The sequence below is a fragment of the Sceloporus occidentalis genome, unplaced genomic scaffold, assembly GCF_023333645.1.
Source record: "Sceloporus occidentalis isolate IW3139 unplaced genomic scaffold, rSceOcc1.0.p SCAF_1, whole genome shotgun sequence".
Classification (NCBI taxonomy): domain Eukaryota; kingdom Metazoa; phylum Chordata; class Lepidosauria; order Squamata; family Phrynosomatidae; genus Sceloporus; species Sceloporus occidentalis.
This window is the reverse complement of record NW_028316981.1, coordinates 136,643,009-136,665,772: the sequence shown is the minus strand read 5'-3', so window position 1 is coordinate 136,665,772 and position 22,764 is coordinate 136,643,009. Positions and strand designations below refer to the sequence as shown.

Here is a 22,764-nt window from a genome sequence, read left to right as displayed (position 1 = left end):
TTTTTCTCCAGGTACTTCACGGTACCGAAGTCCGATGGGGGCATTAGACCAATTCTGGACTTGAGAGATTTGAACCTCTTCCTCCATTACCGCCGCTTTCGTATGGTAACTTTAGCTTCCATTCTGCCTCTTCTACACCAGGGCCTGTGGTTCGCGACCATCGATTTGAAGGACGCCTACTTCCACATCGGAATTCGGGAGTCCCACAGGAGATTCCTCGCCTTCGCCGTCGGCTCCGACGCCTTCCATTACAATGTCCTGCCTTTCGGCCTTGCCACAGCTCCACGAGTCTTCACAAAGTGCATGGCCCCGGTGGTAGCTTACCTGCACCAAAAGGGTTACAGAGTCTTCCCTTATTTAGACGACTGGCTGTTTGTCGCCGACTCCCAACAGGACCTTCAGGATGCAATTTCATTCGCAATCCGGCTACTGGACTCTCTCGGACTGGTAATCAACAGAGAGAAATCTCATTTCACCCCGTCCAGACAGATCAAATTCATCGGAGCCATCCTCGACTCCGTAAGATGCTCCGCCTTTCTTCCACCAGACCGGTTCCAAGCGCTGGTAACATCACTCAGCCCCTGCATATCACACAGGAGAGTCAGAGCCAGGGACGTCCAGATCGCCCTGGGGCACATGGCGTCCACGACCTTCGTGACACCGTGGTCGAGACTTCGCCTACGTCCGCTCCAGGCTTGGTTTCTCTCCGTCTTTTCTCCGATAGAGGATTCCCCGGCCAGATGGTTGACGGTACCGAGACCGGTAGCCGCCTCTCTGGGTTGGTGGCTGGACGAACACAACGTGTGCGCCGGAATGCCCTTCCACCAGCCACAGTCAGAGGTCACCTTGACAACCGATGCATCCCTACAGGGCTGGGGCGCCCACCTCCTCGACTTGGTCGTAAAGGACAGGTGGTCGGACTCGGACAGCCTTCTTCACATCAATGCTCTCGAGATGCTTGCAGTCGAGAAGGCTTTGAGGGCCTTCGAACCCGCTGTGACAGGCAAGGTGGTACTCCTGAAGACGGACAACACCACCGTGATGTATTACATCAACAAACAGGGTGGCACCAAGTCAAGCACACTCCTCGAGATTACTCTCCGCATCTGGGACTGGTGCATTCGGAGACAGGTTCTTCTTCAAGCAATCCACCTGCCGGGAGACGACAACGACTTGGCAGACCGTCTGAGCAGATCGTCCTCGGTGTGTCACGAGTGGAGACTCCATCCGGAAACGGTCAGCGCTTTGTTCGACAGGTGGGGAACCCCCCAGATCGACATCTTCGCGACCGCCTGGAACAGCCATTGTCCCCAGTTCTGCTCCAGGAGGCCAATGACTGGATCCCTCGGGGACGCATTCGCCTTCCTGTGGACGGAGGAATTCCTTTATGCTTTTCCCCCCTTTCCTCTTATCATCAGGGTGGTCTCCAAGATGATGCTGGACCACACGAACGCGATCTTGATCACGCCGTGGTGGCCGAGACAGCCCTGGTTCGCATCCCTTCTACATCTCTCCAGGAGGTGCTTTCTTCGTCTCGATCCTCGCCCGGACCTGCTGTCGATCCGGGACGGACGGATCCTCCATCCGAACATCGACAGCCTACCGCTGGTGGCCTGGAGAATCCTACCCTGACCGCCCTCCCCGATGCCGTGAAGTCGGTGATCCTGGCCGCGAGGAAACCTTCTACTCAGCGTGCCTATGCCTTTAAATGGAAGAGGTTTTGTGTCTTCCTTGAACAAAAGGGCTTATCTCTTGCACAGGTGTCCACTCCAGTGGTGCTGGAGTTTTTGATGGCACTTTTGGATGGGGGGCTTTCCCTCGCATCCATCAAATGTTATCTCTCTGCCATCTGTGCAAAATATCAGTTCGGGGGGAGGGTGTCTTTTTTCAAGGACCCTTTGGTGAAGGGGTTCCTGAAGGGTTGTGCCAACCTTTATCCTCCTGTTTCGGTACCGACACCGGCTTGGAGTTTGGAGGCGGTACTGTCTGCCCTCCAATCCAAGCCCTTTGAACCGATGGCCACAGCGGACTTGAGACTATTGACTTGGAAAACCGCCTTTCTTGTGGCCATCACTTCTGCCCGCCGTGCGGGCGAACTCTGTGCCTTACGGAGGGACCAGCCCTTCCTAAGATTCCACAAGGACAAGGTAGTTCTCCGTACGGACATTACCTTCTTGCCTAAGGTGGTTTCCGCCTTCCACTTGTGCCAGGACATTGTACTGCCTACCCTCGCGTCGAACCCGACGTCGGAGGAGGAGCGGCGTCTGCATTCTCTTGATGTCAGGAGAGCACTGGCATTCTATCTGGACAGAACTGCTGCCTTCAGTCGGTCCGAGAGACTCTTCCAGTGCTACTCGGTACCGAAGCGGGGGTTGCCTGTGTCTGCGCAGAGGTTGTCCAAATGGGTGGCTGGTACCATCCACCTCTGCTATGATCTGTTAGGCAAGCCTCTCCCTGGCAGGGTTCGGGCTCATTCCACGAGGTCAGTGGCAGCATCCTCTGCATTCCTGTCAGGGATTCCCCTGGAGGATATCTGCAAGGCCGCTGTCTGGTCCCAACCTCTGACTTTTATAAAACATTACAGGTTGGACACCAGGGCCATTCGAGATGCAGCTTTCGGGAGGGCTGTGTTAGTTTCGGGGTTGCATTAATTGCTACTGAACACACTTATGTACATATGTTACTGTGTTTATCTGTTTAATGATGATTTGCACAATTTCCATGGACTGGTCTTGCATGACCTTTTGTCCACTTCTCAGGTTCAGCAATGTTATTGCTATGTTTGGTTTGTGCATCTACAAATGACTGACTCTTTTTATGGTTCAAGGTGTTTATTGTAATAAATATACCTTTGGTTCACCATAACTATGGTCTCAGGACACTCCCTCCACCACATACCTAAGCTTGTCAGTCTAGACCCATTTGTATGATTCGCAGAGACCACGAAGAAGAAGGACAGGTTGCTTACCTGTAACAGTATTTCTTCGAGTGGTCATCTGCGAATACATACAAATCCCACCCGTCCATCCCCTCAGTGTCCTGCTCTTATTGGCTCTTTCCATCGCCTGCTTGGCGGAAAAATTGCGGAACTGGGGAAAAGAGCGGGAAGGCAGGGGCCTTATAACGGGTGGGCGGAGTTACCGCCAAAAAGTTTCAATATGTTGCAGAGTTAACTCTGCCCAGTGATTCCAGAAGGTTCCGAGCAGCACTGCGCAGGCGCAGTAAAACCCATTTGTATGTATTCGCAGATGACCACTCGAAGAAATACTGTTACAGGTAAGCAACCTGTCCATATAAGGAATTGGTAGACCACTTCTTAAGTATTCCTTGTCTAAGAGTACCCTATGACAGTGGTTCCCAACCTTTGTTGGGCCGCGACCCCCATTGGGGACGAAAGTCCCGCCCGCGGCCTCCTTGATTGGTTGGGAGGCTGGGACGGGGTTGGACTTTTGGCCGCCTACAAGCCCCAGCGGGCTTTGTGGCCGGACGTCCCGCCCCTTCCCAGCCTCCCAACCAATTAGGGAGGCCGCAGAGGGAAAAGGGGCGGGACTTCCGGTTGCAAAGCCCGCTGGGGCTTGCAGTCCCGTCCCCTTCTCCCCGCAGTTGCCTGGCAGCCCCAAGGAGAAGAGGAGGAGGCGGCCCCCCGCCCCTTCCTCCCTGCGGGTGGCTGCACCCACAGGAAGGAAGGGAGAGGAGGAGGCGACCCCCGCCCCTTCCCCCTCGCGGGTGGCTGCACCCACAGGAAAGAAGGGAGAGGAGGAGGTGACCCCCTCGCCCCTTCCTCCCCATGGGTGGCTGCACCCGCAGGAAGGAAGGGAGAGGAGGAGGCGACCCCCCCCCGCCACTTCCTTTTTGTGCGTGCCTGTGCCAGCGCGGGCATGCGCAGGGAGAAAGGGAAAGGAGGGAGCCCCGCCCCCTTCCCCGCTGATGCCTGCTCCTGCGCCGACACCCGTGGGGAGAAGGGGAGGGGGGAGGCAATTGGGATTCCCAACCTGACGGCCCCCGAGAAGGGGTCGCGACCCCCAGGTTGGGAACCACTGCCCTATGAAATTCATGTGGTTGCCATAAGTTTACAGATGACTTGAAGGAACACACACACTCACACACACACACACACACACAAAATATGGTTTCAACATACATGCTTGTTACTATTTGTTTTCTATATAAGTGGGAAATATGGCAGGAATACATTTTAAAAACCTGTTGTTGCGGGCCTTCAGATAGTTTCCAATTTATGGTGACCCTAAGGTGGCCCTACAGTGGTGTTTCCTGGGACTGAGAGTGTGACCAAGTTATTAGCAATCAGTGTTTATCTTTCGATCAAGAACAAATTGTACAGTTGAGTATTTCAAAAACTTACCTGAATTAGCTGTAAAGACATACACTGTTGGTGCAGACCACTAGTTCTGAGGTTTGTTGGGACACAATATAAGCCAAACAAGAGAAGGGTGCTTTCAAAGAGTTGTTAGTCCAGATGAAATCTAGCAGACAGGATTGGCTAAAATGACTTGCTGCCTATATTATATTATATTATATTATATTATATTATATTATATTATATTATGTTATATAACTTATATGACACTTTTCTCCCAGAGTGAGACCCAAGGCAGCTTCCGGAAATAGTGAATTAAAAGCCTTTATAATAACATTTAAAAACAATTAAAATCACCTCATCAAGTTCATTAAAATCATTTTTAAAACAACAAAAAGTTTAAAAGATAAATAAAACATCCTCAACAAATAGACCATATTTATACTTTTTACCATTCTGTTTTAGTAAACTAGCCTGTTAGGGAGATTTTTGCACAGATGTGGATGGTAGTAAACAGTGTCAAAATATATGTACACAGATGATGAAATAGTATATAGAGAGATCTTGTAGCACCTTTGAGATTAACTGAAAGAAAAAAATTGGCAGCATGAACTTTCGTAGACTTCAGTCTACTTCCTCAGATGATGAGATAGTTAACCAGATTGGGTGAAGTAGCTACACAGCTTGCAGTTTTGCTTTATTGATTGTGTTGGCCTGCTAAGTCTCCAGTTTTCCTAGGAAGCGTCTAGAAGAAGCACCCTTGATGACACAGGCACAGCGAGAAGCTCAAATGAAGGAGAAGTTAGAGCGTTATCCAAAGGTAAATTTTTGCTTTGAATGTTTCACAAAAATTGGAATGTACAAAAATAAGTAATTTGCTGGCTGTATTTTGATGCTTAATACTTTGTGGCCTTGAGAATAATCCTTCATCAAACTGTGACCACCATTGATTTCTCTTTCTTTAACTTTCCTTCAACTTGCCAGGGTAATATGCCAACCAGGGATAATGACTTAAATGGCAAATATACTTTGCTGGCTTTAGCTTTCACCATAGTAAGATTCTTAAGGCTGGATAAGTGCCAGGGTTTATTCAGTTCTGCTGCCCTTGTTCTCTGCCCCCAGATTTCCCTACTACTTACTATAGTGATAGAATCCATCATGAAAATATGTTAGTACTTAGGTTTTTGAGACTGATGAAAAACTTTCATATAATGTTATGCCTACTGGCTGGCTGTAGTACAGTAGTCCCTTCACATTCACTGGGGTGAAGGATGCCTGTGAATGTGGAATAACTGCAAATAAAAAAAAAACAGTATTCTAACACCTCTCTGGGAATCTCCAGGTCTTCTAGTGCAACTCTGTGGTCAACATCTGTCAAAGTTTGATTATAGACTCATGTTGGAAATGCCTAGAGAAGTGTTTTCTCTAGGAACTTTTAGGTTTTTCAGCACAACTCTATGGTCAACCTCTGGCAGAATTGAGTTGGAGGACCTAGAGGTTCATAGGGAAAACATATTTATCAAAAGCACACATAATAAAATCCACAAGTCAAAGCTGCAAATGTGGAGGGACAACTGTATTCCTATATTACGATTGAGAAGCCTGAGTTAGAGAGACTCAGGGCAACAAAACCTTGAGTAAACCCACCTAGTAAGTTTGTTGCAGAAGCAAGATTTGAATTGGGGCTGCATCTGCACTGCAGAAATAATCCCGTTTGACATTATTTTAACTGCTATGGTTAAGTGCTATGTAATTCTGCGAATTGTAATTCGTTGTAGCACCAGAGCTCTCTGACAGAAAAGGGTAAATGGCTCACAAAACTACAATTCCCAGAATTCCATAGCATTCAGACATGGCAGTTAAAGTAGTATCAAACTGGATTGTTTTTGCAGTGTGGATGCAGCCTGGGACTTTTTGATTGATAGTTCAGGTTCACCCACTTTATTACCTCAGCTAACCACTGTTGTTCTTGACTGGTTGTAGTCAGAGGTCAACATTCAAATATAAATTCCATTCATAGAAAGATGCACATTTTTGAGAATGAGCTGATGTTATTCCAAAATACAGAACATCATCCACAAATGTACAGTTTACTTCAGTAGATTTATGCCTCTTTGTCTTCATCTAGGTGGTATTGCGAGTTTACTTCCCAGATCGTTATATTCTACAAGGCTTCTTCCACCCTAGTGAAACAAGTAAGAATTTATCTGCTGTCCAGCAGCTGCTAATGTAAGAGGCATTGAAACAAAGGAACAGTTCCTTGCTGTTGGACCTAGTGTTTGTCTCTGAAAATAATTTACTTTTTAATGCAAGTCATTGCTTTATTTGCGTGGTGCTTCCAAAGCTGAGAACATAGGCATTGTGTTGTATGGAGGAGAGCTGAGAATGTTCTCTAAGCAGGGTATGTTCCTCCTGAAAACTACCTAGTGGTTCTCTTCCAGGCCTTTTACTGCAACATTAGTCACCACATGAGGCTGCTGAACAACAGGGTGTTGGTTCAGTATGGTGTCAACCAGCGCTCCAGAGCTGGAAATATGAGTTGGAGAGAATTTGAATCAACCACTACTTTTAAATGTGCCAGGAATAAAAAGCAAATCCATGCTTCCTGGACCTCTAAATAGCAAATGGCTAGAACTTCCTGCACCATTGCAAGGCTCACACTCAACTTTCTACCTTTTTTTTTTTTTGGGGGGGGGGGCACCAATTCATGTCTATGAAACCAAGTGTCTATTTCTCCCAGTGAATGTTTGTTCCTTCTGAGACCCAAGAGTAGCAGTTTGGGTGACTGTTTTCATCAGCTGTCTCTGCCAGGTTGCCCATGGTAGGATTCAGCAACTTCTGCTCCTTGGTGTGATGTTTATATTTTCTACCTTATTTCCAGTTTGCTGGGTTGAGGAAATTAGCACATCCCAAATAGAAAGTCTGAGCAGGCCATTCTAGCCATTTGCTATTTAGAGACATCTAGTTGAATGCATCCCCAGTAGCAATTACTGACTGGCTAAAACCTGTAGCAAAGGAGATTCTAGAGCCTTCTTAGGTAGTCTGTTTCACAGTCACACATCTTGTGTCAACAGGAATTTCTCTTTGCGAAGGCCAAATGACTATGCTGAGGCTAACATACTTTGGACATGTCATGAAACAACATGACTCACTGGAAAAAGTGATAATGCTTAGTAAAGATGAACGCAGTAGGAAAAGAGAGAGAGTGCATTTACATATATATTAAATTAAGACACCATAGCTGCCATAGGATCGTCATAAGTAAAAATTAACTTGATTGGAAAAAACTGTTTATCTAAACCTTTGGCTACTGCTAAGACAACAGCAATTTTGAACAGGTATACCTCAGTTAACAAACTAGTTGTGTTCCTGGGAATTACTTCTTTAACAGAAAATTTGGTACCAGAGGCAGAGCCGCTCTGATAGCCTTTAGGGCTGAAGGGCGGGGTATAAATATCATAATAAATAACATGGAAAGGATAGGGATAGGCTCCTGCGTCACACACAAATAACAGGAGAAACTCAACATCTTTCAGCAAACTATATGAGTTTTCAAAACTCATATTCAAAATTAACAATATGCACATGTGAAATGAAACACCCTAGTCAGATAAGCCTTGCATAGGTAAATTAAAATATTTTGTACCTTCAAGAGACCACTTGAAATGTTCCAGGGATTATTTGTTTTCTCCCACTATCTTCCACTTTTCTTATAATTTCCAGTTTGTTGGCCAAATATCTAGATCTGTGCTTCTTTAACATGCTGACTAGTGGCTGGTGAGTTAGGCTAACATGCTTTTCCTTTTTTTTTCTGTTTTGCTGTTCATACATGCTCAGAAAGGGATTTTGGAAGCAGCTCCTATTAACCTTGCATATTAGTACACACAGCTATAGTTGGTTCAATTAGAGCAGAATCCCAATCTTTCCAACTTAAACTTTATTTAATTCTGTACTACAGACAACTTTCTATATCCTGGTGCTGATTTTTTTTTTATTTCTTCAGCCTTCCTTCACTATCCTCCCAGTGTTGATGCTAGTAAAAACTTCTAGTTAGACAGAAGATTAGGAGGGAAAAGGGAGTTGGACAGGTGTAACAAGACTTTGTAAAAAAAAAAAAGTCTCTTTGTTAGAGGCTTTGGTTAACTGAGATGTGCCTGCTTTGCATTCTTTGTCTTACCTTAATGTCAGAGGAAGACAGTAAGGACTGCATACCTCATTCACTTCTGCTAACACTTGGAGATAATGAGGTTGCGACATTGAATAACATAAGTTTGTTTGGGCTAACAAGTGACAGAAGGAGACATCCAACCATGAAGGCAGAGGACCCACTAATAATACTGGAAGAAGAGACATGCCAGTTGACTATCAGTGAGCAAACCTTTAAAAGGTGCTGACCAATTGGGCTATCTCCTTTTACTACTTCCACAATATGAATCAAAGCACTCATTAAATTGGTGTTGAGATCACAGCATTGAAGTGGTTCTTCTTTGTGGTCTCTGTGCTTTACACAATAGGGTTTGTGCCTGCGCAGAGAGTCCATTCAGAAGCTGAAAACTGAGCAGATTGGCAGAAAGCCCCAACCCACTCTTGAGTACTGAGCATGTCCAATCCCACCAGTCTAGCTCTTCCTTCAGTTCACTTTTGTCTGCCGCAAGAGAAACACTCCTTTCAGATTGCTCTCTAGCTGAGTCCTCTCGTGTACAGTAGTTAGTTTAATCTTTGATTCTTCATTGTGCTTGTCAACATTGCCCTTCAGAGCTTTAAGGGAGGTTTTTTTTTTCTTGTAATTTTGCCTGGCTGGGCTCCTTGCTTCTAGGTCTCTTACGGCCTCCAACTCTTTGTTTAAGCTCTGCATTTCTTGTAGTAGAACGGTGTCCCTCACTGATGGACATTCTAAATGCCATTTTTTGGGGGTGAGGGTTACGTTACCAATCGCTGTAATATTTGTCACTATTTTACCAATGTGATGTACGCAGCTGGGCCCAACACTTAAAATATTTTTGTTGGGAACATTCCCTTTCTGTTGCAGAGAAATCATCTTCTCAATCTGATCCTTTGGCTTTGGTGCCCATCTCAAAACTCCCTCGGATCCCTAAGCTCTCTAAAACATTGGCAACGGCACTATCTTCTCTGTCGATACTGAGTTCGACATCGAGTCCTTCAGCCCCAAAGTTAACATGGACAGCACCTTCCTTGACACTGAGGTCCTTGCCATCAAGCACTTTAGAGCCTGTTTCCTCTATGTCTCCGGACATTACTATGCCATCTGCTGGTCAGTCTCCTTCTCTGTAGGAGGTTCCTTCTGCCTCCCAGGAGAAACAGCCTCACAAGACCAAGAAAAGGCCTGACATCTCTAGTGACTGTAATGCTGATAAGGCCAAGAAGAAACACGGGGCTAAGTTATCTGTTCCGTCTACCACCTCTTCGGCCTCAATGGCTGCTCCCACCTCTATGCTGGTCTCGACGTGGCAACTGGCTTAGATACTGCAATGGATTTTTTGTTCCCGGCATCGATACTATCACCGGCATCTCAGCCCCCATCTCAATCATCCTTACAGACTCAACATCAGGGGTCTTGACCTCAGCATCTCTGAGTGCTTCAGTACCACAGGCTTCGGCGCCCACTCCATCTCTGCTGCCGATGGTCTCTCCACTGCCACTGGTACCTGTCTCTGTGCCATCGCAGATATTTGCCTCTCCAGCTAGGGCTTACAGGCTCTCACTCTCACCATCAGTCCCTTAACACCATGAAGTATCTCTCCACACCATGTTCATCAACCCCGATTTGAGTCTAGGCTTCACCAGAGCACCTTCACCTTTGCCTCGCACTACTGCTACGGTCTCTTATAGAATTATAGAATTATGGAGTTGGAAGAGAACACAAGGGCCATCCAGTCCAACCCCCTGCCATGCAGGAAATCGCAATCAACGCATCCCCTCTCGAACGCCTGCATCTCCTGTTCAGTCAATGTTAGCAGCTCAGATTCCACTGTCGATGTTGATTCTGATGTTGATTCATTGTATCTTCGATGTTGATGCTTCAATCAATGCCTCCTCCAGCTATCACAATACTCCTTCTATGCCTCAGCAATCTACTGAGGAGTTGGCTTAGAACACAGAATTGTCACCAGCTTCATCTTCTCCTGTTATTGCATCCCCTCAGGAAGAAATCGAAGACATCACACCTCAATCCCCCAACGAGAAGGTTCACCTCTTCTCTGATGTGATTCAGAGATTGGTTTGAGCCATAGGGCTTCAAGTTGAGGTTGCTCTTAAGTCGGTGAGAGATCCTGTGTTCCAGATCATCAATACTACTTCAGTTTCACCAGCTGTCCTTTTCTTTCTAGCCTTATTGTCAGACATCATGAACCTTTCTTGGGTAAAACCTTCATCTATGCCACCTGCTTCAAAGAAGCTAGAAGGTCTTTACAAGGTTCAACCTAACACAGCAGCTTATCTCTTCACCCACCCTACTCCTATCTCCTTGGTGGTTGAGTCTACATCTAAATCTTCTGGCCAGTTGACAGGGTAGACACAGTGATATTTTTGGATGACGCTTCTTCTCCTCGGCTGCCCTTTCTGCTAAGATGAGTAACATGCAAACTTGCATGGGTCCCAAGTTTTTGTGGGACAAGATGGCTGCTTTCATCCCCTTCTTGCCGGGAGAACAAAAGACAGCTGCCCTTGACTTCTACACAGAGGCTCTCTATTTGGTCAGCCAACAAATCAGGTATGCTTTGTTTGAGAGTTTCTGCATGGCAGGGGGTTGGACTGGATGGCCCTTGTGGTCTCTTCCAACTCTACAATTCTATGATTCTATGAAATCTACTCAGCTAGACACTTGGTGGACGGTGCGGCCAAAGTGATGTCAGGTGCAGTGGCACTCCATCATTATGCTTGGCTCAGATCTACTGATCTCACCGACGAAGCAAAGAAGTGTATTGAGAATCTGCCCTTTGAAGGTGACAGCCTTTTTGTGGCAAAAACTGACAAGTCTCTGGACACAATGGGAAAGGCACGTCTTATGGGCAAGAGATTGGGGGTCACTGGTCAAATCAACAATACTGTAAACAACTGTGGTGCCCCCAGCCTGCCTTTTCCAACTACTTCAGATCTCTGTCTGTAGCCTCTACTCAATACAGGGGCTCTCAGAGGCCCTACAAATAGTGTTATCCCCAAGGACAGCAACAACAACAGTCCTCCAAAAAGTCCTCATCTTCTAAATCCCACTTTTGACTGATTTATGGGGACGACACCATCATGTCTAATTAACAGTTTGTAAGCCGCTCTGATAGCCTTTTGGCTGAAGAGCGGGGTATAAATTATTATTATTATTATTATTATTATTATTATTATTATTATTATTTCAACCAGTCTCACTTTTCTAAAATTCACCACTTTTACAACAACTTGTGCCAAATCACAACAAACACCTGGGTACTAACCATTGTACGCTTGTGTTATTAAGCCATAGAGTTTGCAAGTACTCCACCTCTCAGCATTTTTTGCTCTACTCCATCCTCCCCTCTTCTCCAAGAGGAGATCTCCTCCCTGCTTGAGAAAAGCGCCATTCAGCATATCCCAGACAGATGCAAGATGTACAGTTATTTCTCCAAATATTTCATGGTGTCAAAAAGATGACAATCTCCACCCCATACTCAATCTATGGGCTGTCAACCACTACATAAGCAGTTCCCAGCCTTTGTTGGGCTGCGACCTTCTTGTGGCCAGAAGTCCCACGCGGCAGCCTCCCTGATTGACTGGGAGGCCAGGAAGGGGTGGGACTTCTGGCTGCCTACAAGCCCCAGTAGCCTTTGTGGCTGGAAGTCCCACCTCTTCCTGGTCTCCCAACCAATCAGAGACCACCGGCTGGAAGAAAGGACAGGACCTCCAGCTGCAAAAACCACTGAAAGCGCCACCTTCTCTTCCTCACCCCTCCTCCTCCTCCACACAGCCAGCCCTCCTCTGGCCTGCCATTGCCGCCACCATCACACGGGGCTTCCGTCGTCGCCGCTGCCATAATTGGGGTAGTGGCAGCTGTGTGGAGGAGGAGGAGGCACCCCTCTTCCTCCTCCTCCAGGTGCTCAGGCCTCCTCTGGCCTGCCGCCACTGCTGCCATAATGTGGGCTTCTGTTGCCACTGCTGCGGTTGCAGTGGCGGCGGCGTGGAGGAGGAGGAGGAGGTGGCACCCCTCCTCTTCCTCCACCACATTCCCAGGCCTCCTCTGGCCTGCTGCCACTGCTGCCACCACCACCATCACATGGGGCTTCTGTTGCCACCGCAGCAATTGCAGTGCTGGCAGCGGCCACATCGAGGAGGAGGTGGCAGCCCCACGCAATCGCAGCGGCGGTGGCAAGCCAGAGGAGGCCTGGCCACGTAGAGGAGGATGGGGGCAAGTCCCAACCTGGTGACCCCCAAGAAAGGGTCGTTCAATCCCCAAAGGGGTCATGACCCATAGGTTGGGAACCGCTGCACTACATCATGCCACACAAGTTCAAGATAGTAATCTTTCAATCCATCCTCCCCTTTCTCCATCAAGGGGATTGATTTGCATCGATCGACTTTAAAGATGCTTATTTTCACATCACCATCCAACCTCAGCACCACAAGTTTCTTCACTTCACCTTCAATGAAGCCCTCCCTTCATCCACCATCTTGAGGGAGAGAGAGGCAGGCTAGTTCCATCAGGCCTGCCTGGAAGAAGACAAGCCCTCCCTTCATTCACCATCTTGAGGGAGAGGGAGGCAGGCGAGCTCCAAGAACCCAAGTCCACCCTCCATTCCATCTGCCTTGGTCCAGGCAGAGGGAGAGATGAACTGCTGGACCGAATCCCCTTCCCCACCACCATTCTCTTCTCCTTTTGTGTCGTGTCTTTTTAGATTGTAAGCCTGAGGGCAGGGAACCGTCTAATTAAAAGATTGTATGTACAGCGCTGTGTAAATTTACAGTGCTTTATAAATAAAGGTTAACAACAGTGCATCCGTCCAGGTCCATCTTAGAACAGGTCAGAGTGATAGAGTATATAGGTACATATCTGGCCTCTATTATGGCTCGAGTCTATTTGTCCACCAGAAAGGCAGAAGCTCTTTAGGCCCACTTTCAATTCATTCTCCACATGAACCATTCTACAGCAAGAGACATTCAGTGCCTCCTAGGCCTTATTTCCTCGACCACAGTCATAGCCTACTTGGCATGCCTAAGATTTCCTCCGCTACAAGAATAGTTTCTTTCGGTGATTGACCACCTCAATAATAAAGCCTGTTTGACCACTTCAATGACCACCTCAAGGCCAAAGCTAACAAAATGAAATTCAACACAGAGAAATGTAAGGTACTGCACTTAGGGCGGAAAAATGAAACACAGATATAGGATGAGGGACACCTGGCTGAACGAGACTACATGTGAAAGAGATCGAGGAATCCAAGTAGACCACAAGTTGAACATGAGTCAACAGTGTGATGCGGCAGCTGAAAAGGCCAATGCAATTTTAGGCTGCATCAATAAAAGTATAGTGTCTAGATCAAGGGAAATAATAGGCTCCACCTGGAATATTGTGTCCAGTTCTGGGCACCACAATTCAAAAAGGATGTTGAGAAACTGGAGCGTGTCCAAAGGAGGACAACCAAAATGATGAAGGGTCTGGAAACCATGCCCTATGAAGAACGACTTAGACAGCTGGATATGTTTACTCTGGAGAAGATAAGATTAAGAGGTGATATGATAGCCCTGTTTAAATATTTGGAGGGATGTCATATTGAGGAGGGAGCAAGCTTGTTTTCTGCTGCTCCAGAGACTAGGACCTGGAACAGTGGATGCAAGCTACAGGAAAAGAGATTCCACCTCAACATTAGAAGGAACTTCCTGACAGTAAGGGCTGTTCGACAGTGGAAGACACTCCCTTGAAGTGTAGTGGAATCTCCTTCCTTAAAGGTCTTTAAACAGAGGCTGGATGGCCATCTGTTGGGGATGCTTTGATAGTGATTTCCTGCATGCCAGAGGATTTTACTGGATGGTCCTTGTGGTCTCTTCCAATTCTATGACTCTATGATTCTATGACAGGCAGTCTAAGAGGCTGACACTCTTTCAACATGTCTGTTTGGTGGTGGTTGATCCCCAAGAATTTCTTTGGTGGTGGTTGATTCCCAAGAACATCCTCAGGGGAATGCCCTTCCAACCTCTGGATCCCTCCAGGATGGTCACCACAGATGCATCCATGACAGGCTGGGGGTCCCACTATGGTGACCTCTGGGTTCAAGGCTGCTGGTCCCCTTCCGAGATGGAGATGCACATCAGTGCCCTGGAACTCTTGGCTGTCATCAAGGCCTTCCGGGCCTTTGAGAACCACCTCTGTCACAGGGTTGTCCAGGTTGTAACGTACAATGCTACCACTGTCTGTTATATCAATGAACAAGACAGAACTCACTCCTCTGTCCTTCTTCATCTTGCACAACAGCTCTGGACATGGTACTATCAACATTCCATCCACCCAGTGGCAGTTCATCTAACTGGCAAGGACAATGTTCTAGCAAATTCTCTCAGCCAGGACAAGGTTCTTCAACACTAGTGGACCTTATCACAAGAATCCTTTCATCTCACGGTGGGGTACACTCTCTCCAGATCTCTTTGCCACTCCAGGAAATGTGCAGTGTCCAATGTTCTGAACCAGAGCAGACTGGGGAAGAGGCTCCCTAGGAGACACCTTCCTTCTCACTTGGAGCCGTTGCTTCCTCTACGCCTTTCCTTCACTCCTGTTAGTGGCAAGAATTGTGGCCAAGATGACCAAGGACAGATCCAATGCCATTCTGGTGGCCCTCTATTGGCCAAGACAACCTTGGTTTGCCCCTCTACTCCATCTGTACAGGGGGCAATACCTTGAGCTTCCGAGCTGGCCAGACCTTCTCTCCCACGCCAGATCTTCTTTCCCACAGTCTACGCACGACAGCTTGGAGGATCCGGCCTTGACAGCCCCAGAACTTCTGCGAGTTCCCTCCACTTCCAGGAAGGACTTTATGTAATGGTCTTACACTTAGAAATAGAAGCGTTTCTGTGCCTTTGTCCAGCATTACTGGCTTGATTCCAGGTCTCGTTGGGCTGCGAGATTTGACCATGCTGTTCTTTCTTCAATTCTGCAGTGGCCTTCCCACCTGCCACAGGTAAGCTTTTTAGTCACCCTACTGTGTGAGGCACAGAGACCACGAAAAAGAAGAAGAGGTTGTTTACACGTAACTTGGTTCTTCGAGTGGTCATCTGTGCCCTCACACAAACCCATCCTAACTGCCCTCGGTCAGGTCCCTGCTAAGTTTCTTGTAGCGGAGTTGAATTGAAGGAGGAGCTAGATTGGCGGGATTGGGCATGCTGATTACACTGGCGTGGGCAGGAACAGATGACCACTCAAACAACCACAGTTACAAGTAAGCAACCTGTTCATGTGGTTACTGTCCTTCTGAGAATACTGCTCACTATGCTATTTTTGCTCCCTTTCCCTGTTGTTTTTGACAGTTGGTGCTCTGAGGGTCTTTGTGAAAAGCCACCTTGCAGATCCAGAAATACCATTTTATCTGTGTAAGTTCAGATTTACTTTTTATAATTTTAGACTCAACATCCCTAGATCCACTGCCACTATCTTGACCAGGTGATATAATTTCACTAACATCATATTTTAATGGCTATGTAAGTGGTCTTGGGGTAGTTTCAGGCACATTTGTCTCTTTATCCCCCCTCCCTTCCTTTCCTCAATCAGCTCTAGAGTTTGTTTGTTTTCTCTCCTTAATGAGAGTTTTGTGTTTTACTGTAGTCATTACACCTCCCAGATCCATTCTGACTGACGACAGTTTGACCCTCTTCCAGGTAATGGCTTTGTCCACTATTCTGTGTGTTCTGTTGTCTTTATTACAACGTACCTTATACAGTTTTGTTTTTAAGAGTATGAATAATATTTTTGTAGCTGTATGCAAAACCCAAGACAGATGGATTCTTTGGCTGCAGAGCATAAGTGGCTTTAGTTACCTTTCCTTGTGCTGTTAGGTGTTGTGCGGCCATCTTATAGTGGATTGCACAAGGTTCTGGCAAAACTCTTTCCTTTGCAAGTGGGCCATAATGCAAATCTGCTACCAAAACTTACCTAAGTCTGAACAGGGGAAAGCAATATGGATTAGAGTGGCAGGATGCATGACTTGCATGACAGAAAGGAGAATGTTGGATTTAAATGAGCAGCTATATTCTCTGTTGTGATAATATAAGATGAGGATTGCAATCCTGCGCACACTAAACTGGGAGTTAGTATCATTGAATACATATGATAGGATGTATAGGGCTTGTTTGTAAGTAACTTTGTGAAACAGGTAATCAGATCTAGGATATAGATGCCATGTATTTGATAATAAAAATGTAATAATCAGCAGTTGACTTCAACTAGTATTTATGTAGTAAGGTAGAGTTACCTCCGTCATCTGTTTGAGACTTCCAAAACATAACTGAAGCATGAATATCATCTAGTTGAATGTGTGCTCAGAAATAAGTCCCACACTGTTCAACAGGGTTTGCTCCCAGGTAAGTAGTACATCTGAGTTTGCAACTTTGATCTTTTTACACTTGAAGCAAGGCAATTAAAAGGAAAGCAGAGGAAGCAGGGGCTAAGTGGGCCCATAATTTTTACTAATATTTCTTTGGAAAAAGCACAAAGAACATTAAATAAAAATGTTAACAGTCTTCTCATTGATTATTATCAATGTTATGATTATTATGTGCTGCCCGCATAAACAGATTTCATTGCAGGTGGATAGGGGTTATGTAAGGGAATTAGGTTGTTGCCTTCCAGTCAACCTAAAATATCTGTAGTTTTCAAAAGTCAGTTACCATCACCTTCTTTGGAAAAAGATCAACTTTGACAGTGTAACAACTGTCTTCTGAATTCCTGAAGAACTTGAAATATATCTTATATGAACGGAAATGTCTGGAAACCATACCCTGTGAGCAGTAACCTAGGGAGCTGGGCATGTTTAGCCTAGAGAAGAGACAATTAAAAGGTGATATGACAACCCTGTTTAAATATTTGAAGGGATGTCACAGTGAAGATGGAATAAGCTTGTTTTCTCCTGCTCCAGAAAATAGGACGCAGAGCAATGGATGAAAACTATAGGGACAGGAGATTGCACCTCAACATTAGGAAGAACTTCCTGACAGTAAGAGCTGTTTGACAGTGGAACACACTCCCTCAGGGAGTGGTGGAATCTCCTTTGGAGGTTTTAAAACTGAGGCTGGAGGGCTGTCTGTCAGAGGTGCTTTGATTGTGAGTTCCTGCATGACATTGGGTTGAATCACATGCCCCTTGTGGTCTCTTTCAACTCTATGATTCTATGAATGACTAGAGGCTTTTCCAAATCCAAAGCCAGTCATGGAAATGGTATTCAATGGTGTGATATGGATCAACTTTTTGGAAAGGCACAGATAGTTTCAAAAGGAAATGTGAGTTTCTTTATAACAAGTGTATCACAAGCATTTGTGCTTCATGTATAGGAACTTTGTCTCCTGTTACTAGTCCCTTCTTTGTGGTTCATGGAATCAAAAAAGCTTGTGCTGATTATCAGTGCTGAGGATCACTGAAATGACTTTCTTCCATTTCCCCTTTCTTGAGGGTAATTTTACAGCTTCTCTAAAATTTCTCCCTGTTATAGGTCTGTGCAACCCTGTTCTACCCCCCTCTTTTCCGCCCTTTGATCTCCTTGTCCCCAGGCTTCAGACAAGAGTGCACCCTTTTCCAAGTGAACAGTCTGTCTGTCTCTTGGGAAGTTTCAAAATTTGTTTTCTTGATTTGTAGGATGAATCAGAGTGACAAGGAGCCTTGCACAAAAATATTTTGCCAGAACTAGCTGTTGTCTTGTTAGTGTTGTGTAATGAATATAGAATGGAAGTAAAAAGGTTTAGCCAACGAACTGACACTGTAGCTTTTTTGCCCAGAGGATCATTAGACAGGACCAAAAATGTTATTTGTAGGATATAATGTTTGTTGTTGTTGTGTTCCTTCAAGTAATTTCCAACTTAAGGCAACCCTAAGGTGAACCTATCATGTTTTTTTTTACCCAGGGTCATTTAGAGGTTGACAGGTCATACAGAGTGCAACAGGATTCTGTTTGCTTAGTATATGTCAGAGTCTTTCAAACGGTCTATTGAATTAGGAAAGGATTATACTCTGCTGAAATTGTTTATAATGGAGCTTTTGAGATTCCATAGCTTCCTGGCTAGGCCATGTGGATGAGACACAAGTGCAGCTGCTTGCAGAGCACTGAAATGTGTGAAGAGTGATACCATGGCTACCTGTGTTCATACTTGAAGCTGCCCCTTTCAGAAGAACCTTAGCCAAGAAATTAAGGTTAAAAAAAACCCTGCAGGCCTGTCTCTATTTGATTTACTAATATGCTTACCTTGGCCTCTTTCTCCCTGACTCACTGGGACCATGCACTTTTGTTATGGGTGTGCTTTTATTGTTCATGGCAGTTGATTCTATAGCCCAAGCATGATGTAGTGGGCAGCTGGAATTTCTGTTGTCTTGAGGGTCTTTTTGTATGATCAAAGTACAAACAACTAAACTTTTAATTTTTGCATGCCTTTGCAAATCTCTTTCCAGTACCAATATGTGTCAGACCAGGGACCAAGGGGAGGAGTAGGCAGGAAGCAGGGTAGGTAGGATTTGTATGGCTCTTTTCCATGTTTTTTTTAAACTGATTAGATAAGTGTTCCAGTGAAGGAAGGGAAAGCATTTAGCCTTTAAAGCATTTTTTTTACAACTCCAGTTAAAAGTTCAAAAAGGTGCCAGGCCATTCCTACAAACATAAAGGAGGGAGGGAGGGAGGTTTTAGTGTTGTGTACCATATATACTCACGTATAAGGTGACCTCATGTATAAGTCAAGGACAGGTTTGGGGGCAAAATTATGGATTTTGATATGACCCATGGATAAGTCAAGGGTAAAGCCTAGGGGCAAGTGACAAAGTGTGTAAAGGATTAAGCAAGGAAAAAGGATGCCAAAGAACTACAGGCATAACTATTTGTTCTCACCTTAAAGGTTGGATGAATGTAAGAAAGGAACCATACCAAATGGTGGTTATGCAATGTATGGGGGAGCAACCAGGCATCAGCGGGGCTAGGAAAAAGTGTATATATCAAAAAGAATGTAAGTAAAGGCAAGAGTCCCCTTTGAGGGGAAGTACCAAAGAGCTGTTGCCACTGGTATTTTCCCACCCCAGCATTCAAAGAGGTCAGAAGTGGTGCTCTGGGTGAGAGAGTAGAGGTGGCTGGTGCTTCTTTTAGGTTCTCCATGGGTTCACTAAACTCTCTCATTTAGCCTCTACTCAGAAATTTCAGAATTTTCCATTAATATATTTAATACAAGATTCAAAGACATATGAAACAACTCCTCTGCTTCAGACTTGTTTTTCCCCCCCAGACAGCAGGGGTTTTTCTCTGTTTCTGTACCTTCCTACCCCTGTTCTGATGCTGCTGTAATGAGAGTCGCAGGCTTTCATGGCTGGCATCCATAGTTTTTTGTGGGTTTTTCGGGCTATGTGGCCATGTTTTAGAAGAGTTTCTTCCTGACGTTTCGCCAGCATATATGGCCGGCATCTTCAGAGAATGCTTGCCTGGAAAAAGTGTGTGTGCGCGCACGCATGTGTGTGCGCGCACACACACACACTCTGTGTGAGCCTGGCAGGAGTGATTTGCATGTGTATTGTTCTGTGCTGATGACAGGCCTCAGGCTGGGAGGCTAATGCAAAAGAGGATTAGTGTCTGCTAATTGGTGATTATCCAATTATCTGCTGGGATAGCCCCTGACTCTGAGTGGTTTCCTACTCAGTAAAACCCAGAGAAGTGAAGACAAGTAGCCACCAAAAGGGAACGTATTTATACCATACGTCAAAGGAATTCACAGACAGAATAGGCAAAGTAGTGAGGAAGCACAACCTTCAAATGGTTTACAAACCAATGAAGAAAATCCAGCAAATGCTTCACTCAGCCAAGGACCAGAGAGACCCTCTCACAGCCTCAGGAGTTTATCGCATACCAGGCAGCTGTGGACAAGTCTACATAGGGACCACCAAACGCAAGGAACACAAGAGACACTGAAGACTGGGCCAGCCAGAAAAATCGGCAGTAGGAGAACATGCCACAAACCATCCTGGGCATAAAATACTGTTTGAAAACACTGAAATTCTAGATCATGCCAACCACTACTATGTCAGGATGCACCAGAAAGCCATTGAAATCCACAAACATCTGGATAATTTCAACTGGAAAGAAGAAACCCTTAAAGTGAACAAAATTTGGCTACTAGTCCTGAGGAATAGTAAAATAAGGACTCAGCAAATGCAAATGGGAAACCACTCAGAGTCAGGAGCTTTCCCAGCAGATAATGATCATCAATTAGCAGACACTAATCCTCTTTTGCATTAGCCTCCCAGCCTGAGGCCTGACATCAGCACAGAACAATACACATGCAAATCACTCCTGCATTCCCAGGCTCACACACAGTGTGTGTGTGTGTATCCACTTTTTCCAGGCAAGCATTCTCTGAACATGCCAGTCACAGATGCTGGCGAAACGTCAGGAAGAAACTCTTCTAGAACATGGCCACATAGCCCGAAAAACCCACAAAAAACTATGTTTTAAAGCACAGTTTGTAAATCAGATACAGTATCTGAAGAGAAAAAAAGTAAAGAATTGTACTGATTGACTAGTGGGATCCTCTTGTGTGATCTTAGGCATCTTTTTGGATCATGGCTAACAGAAATGTGACTTTCCATTGCTGTTGGACTGTACACAACAAATGAAAATAATGAATGATGAAGAAAGACCCCAGAGGCCATTTAACACCTGAGCTTGGCCTCTGTTCAAACACGAATACGGCCCCTTGGTGCCGGAACAGAAGGATCTGTGCTTTTGTTTCTGAGTCACTTAGTGTCATCTTGTTAGGAGCAGCTAGTTCAGTGTCTTCCGTTTATTTTTATTTATTTTTTTGTTCAAATTCGTCTTCAAAGCCACTGAAGATATTTTAATTAATAGCAGAAGTGCTGGTAGAAAGATCCCCTGTGCCTTTGAACTGGGCAACTTTCCCACTCATTGGAAAAGCAGCTCCTCCTATCTTTCCTTGCTTTGTGCCATCTTGGCTGCAGCTGCCACCCAACGCGATTTCTGATTCCCACACACTTGTCATGGTGGTAAGATGAGGAAATAAAGTTTTCCATGGGACCCTGAGAAGCTTACAGAGAGGAGGCAAAGCCAATCTGGCGTTCTGATTAAACTACCGATTAAGATCTATATCTGAAAAGCAAGAGCTTCTTTGAACTCCTTGGCTCTCTTTAGGACAAACAAAATCTGTAATGGAGTTTTAACCAGCCTTCCCGTGTTTTAATCAAGGTGCAGTAAAACCTTCATTTAATTGTGAGGAAAGTGTTAATTTTTCTTCAGGATTCTGCGTGAGAGGGAAAACATGAGAGAGACTATCTGATGAACAGACTAACTTACTCTACACTGTAATTCTGTAAAACAGACAACTCTCTTCAGACCTTATACACAGTGTCCTTGCCATGCCTGAGTGCATACGCTTTATGTGTCAAGTTCTTAGTGCAGGCTTCTTTTATAGAATCTGACCACCCATGGAATCAGTCAAGTTGTGCGGCAAAACATTTTTCTTGATCCTGCATCACTTTCTGAAGCATCTCTCTCTCATTCACTTTATTTGTATACTGCCTTTCCATAAACAATATGTTCAAAGGAGTTCACAACAAAGCAAGGCAGAAAATTAGTAATGCATCCCTTTTGAAGTAAAATCAAAATGGTTTCATAACTAATATGCAATAAAGCACGAATAACAACACAGTTAATTATAAACAATTTAATTGAGAGCTGAAACAGAAGAAAATATCCTTTCGGCCTGGCTTGTTAGCAGTAGGAGAGTGTGCCTTTTAAATTAGTTTTAAGTGCTACCCCTGAACATGGCTATCTTTGCTTGAGGCACATTTTGAAATGCACCTTTAGTTTCTTGTTCTTTGGACTTGCCTTTTTTAGCACTGATTTTTCCATTGTCACTTCATATGTAACTGAGAGCTGTTTAACTTATTAAATTCCTCTTTTTGTAGTTTTTTGAACGTGTTGATCAACATGTTCTAATTTGCTTTATGGCCTTCTCACCCATGCACCCCACTGAGGCACACTGAGTTGCTCCCCTTTTGCCCTATTTGGAATTTAATGCATACAGTGGTGTACCAAGCACACCCTCCATTTGGATTCCTGAGTTTTTTATGTTCTATATAAATATCCCTTTTGCAGTTGATTTTATCCAGGATGATTGGATACCAAAGTGTTTATAGTGTGTGTCTACTTCAAAGTAATCCCCATTGAGTTCATGGAAGTAAGTGAGCAGAAACCTCAGGTAACTGATTGATTTCACTGGTA

At 45.2% G+C, this 22,764-nt stretch overlaps 1 protein-coding gene across 2 annotated transcripts in view; it reads left to right on the top strand.

Annotated features, from left to right (window-relative positions):
• LOC149322259 (tether containing UBX domain for GLUT4-like) overlaps window positions 1-22,764 on the top strand; it is a 130,753-nt gene that overhangs the window by 78,188 nt on the left and 29,801 nt on the right. For both annotated transcript variants that reach the window (XM_089538108.1, XM_089538117.1), the window contains 4 exons: window positions 5,057-5,138; window positions 6,447-6,513; window positions 15,818-15,880; window positions 16,113-16,165. In XM_089538108.1, the coding sequence (XP_089394234.1) occupies window positions 5,057-5,138; window positions 6,447-6,513; window positions 15,818-15,880; window positions 16,113-16,165 (265 nt within the window). The remainder of the gene's footprint in view (window positions 1-5,056; window positions 5,139-6,446; window positions 6,514-15,817; window positions 15,881-16,112; window positions 16,166-22,764) is intronic.